This window comes from Eptatretus burgeri, chromosome 3 (genome assembly GCF_056783735.1).
Source record: "Eptatretus burgeri isolate ZD-2024b chromosome 3, Ebu_testis_v1, whole genome shotgun sequence".
NCBI lineage: Eukaryota > Metazoa > Chordata > Myxini > Myxiniformes > Myxinidae > Eptatretus > Eptatretus burgeri.
The window spans coordinates 110,817,972-110,827,971 of NC_140963.1; the positions used below are offsets into that span (position 1 = coordinate 110,817,972).

The 10,000-nt window shown below is 44.7% G+C and overlaps 1 protein-coding gene across 2 annotated transcripts in view; it reads left to right on the top strand.

Annotated features, from left to right (window-relative positions):
* LOC147030713 (serine/threonine-protein kinase par-1-like) overlaps nucleotides 1-10,000 on the top strand; it is a 185,800-nt gene that overhangs the window by 174,450 nt on the left and 1,350 nt on the right. The window contains exons 6-10 of one of the 2 annotated variants that reach the window (XM_085875029.1): nucleotides 55-111; nucleotides 3,075-3,311; nucleotides 4,557-4,676; nucleotides 4,849-4,960; nucleotides 5,674-10,000. The exon at nucleotides 5,674-10,000 is cut by the window's right edge and continues 1,350 nt beyond it. In XM_085875029.1, coding sequence (XP_085731155.1) covers nucleotides 55-111; nucleotides 3,075-3,311; nucleotides 4,557-4,676; nucleotides 4,849-4,960; nucleotides 5,674-5,720 — 573 coding nt within the window. In that variant the 3' untranslated portion in view covers nucleotides 5,721-10,000. The remainder of the gene's footprint in view (nucleotides 1-54; nucleotides 112-3,074; nucleotides 3,312-4,556; nucleotides 4,677-4,848; nucleotides 4,961-5,673) is intronic. The other variant, XM_085875030.1, reaches the window with a different exon arrangement.

The following is a 10,000-nucleotide window of genomic DNA, read 5'->3' on the forward strand; positions in this document are numbered from 1 at the left end:
TGTTGGAAACTCCAATTTGCATAACGACCCGTTAATTCAGTGCTTTCCTTCCAGGCGGCGTCTGCACTCAGTTACATCCATAGCAACAACATCATGCACGGGGACATCAAGGTAAAACAAATCTGAACATAAAAACCTCATGATGATGTCGTCATCGCGGGACATCAGTGAAACACTATCACAGAAGGGGGAGGTTTTTCTTTGGGGAAACAGGAAAATGTGTTGGAAATGAAGGAAAGTTTTTGTGGAATTGTCTCATTTGAACTGGTTTGAATGAAGATGAACATAACAAGGAGACTGAGCACTCTCAGAGACCTTGTTGACCTTGGTACACATTGATAGCAATTCACTAGTCAAGCTCATAGTCACTGTAACAAGGATCGGTGAAACCTCGTGCAGCGTTGAAATCAGATGATGTCAGGGGGTGAAGATACTTCCACATGTTACAGGTGAGTTCAGGTTACATCATTGCGTGAAGATACCTCCACATGGTGCGGGTGAATTCAGGTAACAACAGAAGGTGAACAGACTCACACATGTTACAGGTGAATTCAGGCAACATCAGTGGGTGAAGATACTTTCACATGTTGCAGGTGAATTCAGGTAACAACAGAAGGTGAACAGACTTACACATGTTACAGGTGAATTCAGGCAACATCAGTCGGTGAAGATACTTTCACATGTTACAGGTGAATTCAGGTGATGTCAGTCGGTGAAGATACTTACACTTGTTTCGGAAAGATCACAAATTGGTTGTTGATTGAGGGCTGGAGCAACAAGCAGTGTGAGGCAGAAATGGGAACCACGAATAAGAATGAAGGGTGTATTTGTCGGGATGTTGTTTCGAGATTGAAGGTGATGTTAACGTATTAAACGCAGGAACCCAGTGAGTTCTCACCTCATTTGGACGATTTTAGAAAGGAGGCCAACTACCAATATATCAGCTTGTCTTCTCTTTCGTGTAAGAGAGATTATTTGATTGATCCAGATCTTGTTCAGATTCCCGAAAGGTGAACATGCTTTTCCAATGTGTACCTTGTTTCCCTCCTCACCCCAAATCACAATGCCAAATATGGAAATAATTTCACATTTTTCAGGGTCTTTTCTCCAACTTTTATTTTTGGAGAATTTGCCCATGACCCAAAACACGTGATCTTGATCTTATCATCACTCATGTTTAGCCCGTGTTGAGTGACAATAAATTAAGATTATCAGTTTCAGCTGTTACTGGCTGTGGTTCACATTTGGTTGGTTATTTGCATTTTACAAAGTCGAGGCTCATGAAAAAGCTGTTACAAGAATGCTGAATGGATCAGGACACAACAGGACAAAATCAACAGTTGAGAAGGGGGGTGGGACACCAACAGCAGAGTAGAAGGCCAGTATCGAGGCAGATTGGATGGACAAGCAATGGATGTGGGGAGAAATGAGGTGGAGAAGAGGATGCATGTGTTGGACAAGATGGATACCAGAAGGAAACTCTGAGGAGGGAAATCGGGAATTTGGAAGGAGGAGGGATTAGGGTGGGGTGGAGTGTGGTGCAGTGTGAGTGTTAGCAAGGGTAGAAAAGATCACGGTTTTCGATGGGGGATGATCTGAGATGGTGTTGAACGGCTGTTTGAAGACGTGGAGGGAATTATGAGATTTAAGAGAATGTGGCAGTTGGTTCCACAAGTGGGAAGAAAGAGGAACGAATGAGTGGAACTGAGCAGTGATCCTGCATTCTAGGAGTTTCAGCAGATGGGGATCAATGGTGGACCGCGTGTGTCCAGCAGAAACATGGGGGGGGGCGTTGTGGAGAGGGGAAGGGGACAAAGCAGAGGATGCAAGACCAGAAAGGAGGTGGTGGAAGACAAATAGACCAGCGACCTGTCTGCGATGACAACGTGACAGGCACATAGACTCAACTTCATCACGGGAGATTGCAATGATCTTGAAGGCCTTGGTTTCCACGGCGTCAAGCTCAACAAGATGTGAAGCTGTGGAACCAGCCCAAAGAGGAGAGCAGTACTGCCTCAACCTGTGGATGAAGGCCTTGTAGTTTGATCGGAGTTCAGGTGTGCCAAGTTCGGACTTTGCACGACGGAGGATGCCCAGCCAACAGTCAAATGAGTTTTGCCCAAGAGAGATCGTGGCTGACAGGGAGACCCAGCAGTTTGAATGAATGAACTTCCCCAAGAGGATTGGGAAGAAAATCGATGGGGCGATTTGTCAGACGATCCTTTCGGAGAGAGATCAAGAGTGAGAGTGTGAGATTTGTCTGGATTGAAAGACATACTCCAAGTGTTTGTACTGCATCAAGGTGGCAACATGTCCAAGGTGGAGTGACCTGGTCTGAATCCAGATTGGTGATATGAGATGAGGTTGTTCGAGAAAAGAAATGATTTCACATCAAATGTGGTGATGGATTCAATGACCTTGCTGATGATTGCAAGTCAGCTGACAGATCTGGAGTTGAGGGGAAACTGCAAATCTCGATCTGTTGAGGGAGTGTTGTTCCACCAACAAGTACCCCATGATTGTTTACACAGTGAACTTTTCATGATCAAGTCCGTGACAATCAGAACAGGAAGGGTGATAGAATACAGCCTTGTGTAACTCCTGTGGATAAATCAAAAAGGTCGATCGGTCCATTTTCAGTTTCCACACACGACATGGAATTGTGATCCGTGCTTTCATCATGTCCATCATTTTCTCTCTGATGCCGTATCACCTCACGATCTCATGAGGTATTTTATTGATGTGATTGTAAAATGTTAATTCTCGTACGTACAATAAGTAGATATTTTATTGAAACGTTCATCCTTGTATTTGTCCCAATGTACTTCAACTATTTTGAAATGGATCAGCTGATGAGATGCTGAAAAGGTTCATTGATCACGTGGTGTGGCTGTTTGCTGTTACGGTGATGATCCATGTTTTGTTAAATACATTTCATGTTGTTTCAAGTAAATGAAGATCGTCCTTTTCATCGGAATAGGGACATGAGTTGTGTAAAGCACACGTAACATTACCTGGTGAAAATGATAAATTATCTTCCACGCTTCCATTTTACTCTTTCATCCATCCAACAGCTCGCAAACATCTTGTACAACGACCTCGGAGTCCTTAGGGTCGCCGACTTTGGCCTTTCATGTGTGTTTGAACCTGGAGCAGTCGTGTTTGGGATAAGGGGAACACCTGGCTACATGGCCCCAGAGCTGCACTGCCCCGAGGGCTACAATGGTCCTGCGGTCGACGTGTGGGCTCTTGGGGTTGTCCTGCACTTGTTGATAGACCGATATTTCCCATACTCGTGGGAGACGATCAAGGTGAGTGTTTCCTCCTTACAATCGACCGAACCTTCGTGACGATCTTAGTGTTCATGATCGATGTGAATGTCGATGCAGTGTTCTTTCATAGATATGAGTATCTTCATCAGATTTCACATCAACACAGACCAGAGAAATCATGAACAAGGTTGAAAGAAGAAAAACGTTTCTTGTTTTCAGAAACAATCATTTCACGGGATCACATCATTGCCATCGTCAGACAGTCGGGTTGTACATTTTGTTCACTGCTTGGTTTTTCTCATCCTTGGCAAAGTAAGAATGTAAAAATGATTAAAATAATTACAATTTCCATCAACAATATGAATTTTGGAGTGAATAGGCTCAAATCATTGTGGTTGGATTGTCCAAGAGGTCGTTGGTTCGAATCCAACAATGGCCCAGTCATACTGAAGACGAAAACCTCAGACATGTTGCTTCTTTGCCTTACGACCAACACTTGAAGGATAAAGCTGCGACAGACCCGATGTGTTGGGAGCGATGGGAGGTGGGGGATCGTATTTATCCCTTCTTGCCCCTTCTGTCTTCGGAGAGAAAAGTGAGGTCACAAGATGGCGTCGCTGGGACCCGTTGTGCTTTGGACTGTAGTCAAGTCCAATGTTGTCTCATGTTTGTGTCTGCAAGCATGCACAGAATATGTGTGACTGCTTCTCCGTGAGCCTTCAGATTCAGATTTGGATGTGCCAAGCCCTGTTACAGTGTCAGTGATGGCGAAGCAGTTTTTTGGCTTGGGTAAAATTGGGTGGTTTGCCATTGCCTTGCCAGACAGAGTTCGGGCACGAATTTGTTATACCTTCATGGTGCCGGTGACAGCTCGCCTACTCTTCACGAAGGACACCGTGAGGTGTTTAACGTTCACCAACTAATGTCGGCAGATGGGACACCCAGTTTCCTTCTACCCGAGGGAGGGTACACACATTGATGAATCACTGTGCTTGTGAAACACCAGGGTGACAGTTTATATTTGGTTCCGTGGGTTTGGATTCAAAGCCAGGCGAAACGGCTTCAAGGCAAGTGGGCAAACCTCTCGGCCACCCTGTGAGACCCCATCATCCTGAGACGATGAAAGAAAAACTCTTGATATAAAGTTTGGATTGTAAAACACAGAACGTATCCTTTGAGTTCACTTTGAGATGAAAATGTTGTGGGCACCTGCTTGGTGAACGTGTTGTGTGCACCTGCTTTGGTGAATGAATCAGTGAATTTTACAGATCTGTCTCTTTGCAGGACGTCGGATGCAAGAATCGGCCGTTTCACTACAAACCTCCCTCTTCTGCTGGGTCCCAGTGCGCTGAGCTCTTAAAATCCATGCTCTGTGTCGATCCAACAAAGAGGATCTCAATGAAGGTGTGTGATAACGGGGCAGCTTCTACTTTGGATATTTTATTTGATTTACCAAAAGTTCGAGCAGGACTGTGAAATTCACTATTGTGGGACTGAGTGGTTCTTGGCCAAATGAGATGGCGTGTGATGGTAATTACTCAAGATTCTGGATGGACCGAGTTGTTTTACCTTGAAGGAGATCCTCGTGCATCCATGGATAAACAAGAGGACACCTGGTGTGAAGAAACGTTCCCGTGACTCCGAGAGCACGGATGCAAGACCAGCCAAACGTCTGTGCACATCGAAAGGTACTGGTTCTCTGCTGGACTGTGGTTCTGCTGTTTAACATCTACTGATTCTCGTGAACCTCATGAGCCAGTTCCTGTTATTTATTCTGCTCATTATTCATGGATCAATAATAATTTGGCCTGGGCTTGGCCACGTGGTGTGAATCATTCCCCTTACGATGATGGGAGCAATTTTCGAGTCACCTCAGTCTCAAAACATCAGCAGTTGGATTGGGCCGACTAATGATGGGCCAGGATGAAGCCTGTGCATTTCATTTTGTCTGCGATGGAGTTGTAAGGCCGACTTTCCTTTTGCTTTGGCATCTGCTTTCCCTGTCAACAATGGCGTGAACTGTGGGGAGTGCAAGTTTGGGCAATGATGGGATGTCAAATCTGAAGCAATTGGGCCATCCCGTGGGAACCAAGAACTCGCCCTAAACTTGTACTTGATCACCACTGCCTTCCTTATTTTTCGTTTTTCACCTGCATTCTTTCAGGGTTTCTCATTTAGCAACATCATGACTGAAGTAACTGTGACTTCCTGTTCAACTTGAGTGTTAAACATCCTCAATTGATACTGACCATGATTTGGTGTTTGGTGTTTGATCCAATTGGTGTTTGTGTGTGGATTGCTGCCTTGATTTATATTTCTTGGACCTGTTTTTGTCGGATGCCCTTCGTGTCACACATTGGTCCCACCGAATGGATGGTTTTTCGACTCGGATTCATCGTAGGACATTCCAATGATGTGGAAAGACTTGGCGTCCTCAGCAAGGAGTGAGGCAGGGGTACCAGCCCAGACACGAGAGCAGTACTCCATCAAGCTGCAGTTGAAGGCTTTGCCATTTGTTAAAAGTTGAACAGGAGCAAAAGAGAGAGCTCGGACCATCATTATGGAGAAATGCCAACACTTGCAACGGTGGGTAAAATTGGTGACTGAAAACCATCTTCGTGAGAATGTTGAAAAGTAAAAGCAATTGTTGAAATATTACGGTCATGAATGTTCCTCCTTGACACCATGCCTGTCTGAATTTCTCGCCCACCTCCCCCCTTCCATTGAGAGCCAAGTTCACAGTTTCCGGGCCTTCTGCAATAAAAAGGCCAATACAAGGACATCGAGCCAAGTTCACAGTTTCCCGGCCTTCTGCAATAAAAAGGCCAATACAAGGACATCGAGCCAACTTCACAGTTTCCGGGCCTTCTGCAATAAAAAGGCCAATACAAGGACATTGAGCCAAGTTCACAGTTTCCGGGCCTTCTGCAATAAAAAGGCCAATACAAGGACATCGAGCCAAGTTCACAGTTTCAGGGCCTTCTGCAATAAAAAGGCCAATACAAGGACATCGAGCCAAGTTCACAGTTTCCCGGCCTTCTGCAATAAAAAGGCCAATACAAGGACGTCGAGCCAAGTTCACAGTTTCCGGGCCTTCTGCAATAAAAAGGCCAATACAAGGACATCGAGCCAAGTTCACAGTTTCCGGGCCTTCTGCAATAAAAAGGCCAATAAAAGGACGTCGAAGACTCACCATTGCTGCAAGACGACCCATGCTTTTTGTTCATGGAAGTGGGCCACGTGGACCAAGAAGAATCCCACATTCTGCAGCCACGTGGTCCCACCACCAATATGTTGCAATTCACCGCAAAGCGAAGACCATCATTCCTTTTGTTCATTCAAGTGGGCCACATGGACCAAGAAGACTTCCACGTTGAGTGGCCACGTGGTCTCACCAATATGTTGCCATTGACGGTGAAGTGAATATTACCGTTCCTATTATTCAAATGTGGGCTACATGGGTTGAAGGACTCACGTCATGTTGAGTGGCCATGTGGTCCCAGTGTAAGTATTTGAACCCTTCAAACTGAGGAGTGCAGTCAAGCTTACCGGCAGGTGTTGATGTCAGACTGTGGGGAGCCACTAAAAATAACTCTGCACTTTAAATGAGCAGAAGAGTGCCCACCTGGTCAACTCAACTTTTTCTCCACAAATGTACAGAATCCGAATGTGAAGTGTAAGTGATGTTTCAGGTAGAATTGCAAGCCAGAGTTTCGCAACGCATTAGTTTTTCTTTTTTTTCAGCATAGGAATGCGATTGTAAACAAAAACAGGGTGAGAGGAGGGGGAGTTGTGTAAAATAAGGGGCAAGAAAGAGCGGGAGAAAAAGAGGAATGGAGGAGGCTTAAACAGCCTCGGAAGAGGCTGAATGGAGAGGTGGGGGTCGTAGGACGGATGTGGGCCGAGGTTGGACTTCGTGCACCCCCCGAGGGAAAGGAAGCACACACACATAGATATTAGTTATTTATTTATTATTCTGTTTCGAGGAAACAAAATCGTATCATTGTGATCAATATGCGTTGTGTGTGTGGAAGCAGCATAAGTGTCTGTTCCTTTTCCCTCTTTCGATCTACCTCTCCATGTCTATCTTTCTATCCCTTCAATTTCACACCATTCCCTTCCATTACTCACCAGTCACGTTCATTGCTCGCCTGCTCACAAACCCTTTCACTCATTTGCTCACATGGTTGCAGAATAATGGCGATGCCCGGCGTAAGTAGAGACAGAAGTCGCTCAGGTAGAGATTGTTTCGACCTCTTCATGCACCCGCCCCTTCGCGAGACATCAATGCAACACCGCAAGGCCAATGGAAAACAGCCACTGAGGGGTAGGGGCGGGGTACAAACCCAGATCGGTGGCAAAATCTCTCGCCTCCACAAATGCCCGAGACAGATCAGAGTTTTGAGAGCCTGTTCCCAGAGATATTTTCCACTTTTCGTTTTATTCCACCAGAGCAGATTTTTGAAACCTCACACCAATTTCTCTCCCATGTCACGTCTTCATTTCCACATAGTTTTATACTCCATATACTCTCAGCACCACTACCACGAAGATACTTTCCGATGCAACCAAGTTAAATCATAGTGAATGAAACGATCCCAGGCAAAGAGTCAAGTCCTTGAATTCTCCTTGGCGCCACAACATAATCTCTCATGCGATTCTGTCGACACCTTCATCGCACGCTGCAGCCAAGTGGTTCTGACTGAGCTGTCCCAAGACGTTCTGAAAATTTTTAAGAGCGGTATACACTATGTTGTATTCTGTGACCGGGTGTGGTAGAATTGGCAAGAAGCCTACGATCCTTTCAGGAAGTTTCTCATCAGTGACAACTGAGTTGAAGGCACTCCAGCATGGCATTTGTTGTTCATCGCAGTCCTGTTTGATTAAACCTCCTTCTATATTTGACAAATTCATCCAGGCTGGTGACCAAGCAAGATCTTTTCCTTCCGTACCACATCCTTCACTTAATGTCGAGTTACTTACTAAATAGTCACTGGGTATCTCTCCCTTCTTTGTTGGTTTGAAGAAGTCCTTTAGCTCTTGACATTTTAGTGTCTTCTGAAATGATTTTGGACCATGAACTACACCAGTTTCCAAAATTCGTGGCTTCCTTTGAACACCATCTGATTTGTCCTGATATAAAACCGAAACAGTGTCATGAGTACCACCCAGACCCGATAGTGTCGCCTCCTCGTGATCAAAATTATCAAATGTGGCAGTGGTGAATTTCTCTGGATTAAGATGGCTTGGCAAAGGAACATCATCAGTTCCATTTGTGCAAACTAAGTCTGCCAAATCAGTCTGATACCGGAGAATTTCATCGTAACTCACTGATATTCCTAAATCGTTTCGAGAGGTGATGAGTGTTTTGCTCTTGCGTGTTGCGTGGATTCTTTCTGCGCACATCAGATGGAGTGGTGTCCTGCGTCTACCATTCTGGACCATGAAGTACAGAACCTGGAAAACTGACTTTAGTTTCCTCAGTTTTGGTGAATGAGCATTGCCGTTACTACTAGTTTCTTCAGCAGAGGTATCGTCATCATCGCTCAATGGAGAGTTGTTATTCCTACCCACGCTGCATTCAAGATCATTTCTATTATAATTTAGTAACACACACAAAAAAGTCATTAACTCATCTGGGATATTCATATTATCCCAGGAGTCCTGCAGATCAACAGAATCGCAAAACTTGTCTTGCAAATCAAAATTCAAGTCCAAAAGAGCATGCCCAATAGTTGATGCACATTGAGTGATGGGATTGCTTGACCGAATGACGTCAGCCATGTCTGCAGGACTGGCGTTTAAGAAAACCATGGCACACTTATTTGCTTCTGTAGGCCTGGAAATGTTCAATTCCTGGCTATAGTGACTTTCAAGAAAAATCGAATGTCTCTGTTCGAAAACGTTTCCTGGGAATCGATGAATCCATGAACATTGTTACGGAGGTCGCTTATGGCGAAACCTTGTCCACCTTTCAATGCGAAATCAATGTTCTCGAACAACCTTGCAAAACATTTATTTTTTGCTAAACTATTGGATGGTGTGTCACATTTACTTTTCGCACGGTCGTACCTCATAAGATAATTTCGGATGCAGTTTTTGTGACAATATATATCTGATCCAAAGACGGAGTGAACATCTTGCAGGTCATTTGTTCGATAGTATACTTCATCTTGAAAGAATAGCACAGCCTTTAGTAACTTTTCTGCGCGTACATCTTCACAAGTCCTGAATTTCTGTTGGTCTCCTTTTATCTTTACATTCGCACACACCGTACATTTCCTTTCAGAAGCCGGTATATCAGCAGATGGAGGAGCTCGTGGTGCAATTCTGGTTTGGGTTGCTCGGCTCACAGATGGGTTTGGGACCAGTTCAACTCCTTCCGGTTCTTCCGGCTCTCCTTCAAGTTTAATCAGTGTCTTTTTGAGGGTGTACGATTTATAGCATTTGTTGTTCACATGATAGACAAACTGTTCATGATCGACTTGCTCTTGCCTCCTTGCAACCAAGTCGTTGCGTATTCTAGCAGCCTCTAGGACTTTCATCCGAGCCTCTGCGTTCCTGCATGTTGATTCTTTGGTGTCAATCTGACAAATAATACACTTCTTGATGTCGACATCAACAAATTCTGAGCGGCGCCTCTTCATTGGAATCCCTTCCATTTCTTTCAATGCCTGAAAAAGAGAGGTAAATATTAGTTGGTCTGTTACGAATTAAATGTGATGAGA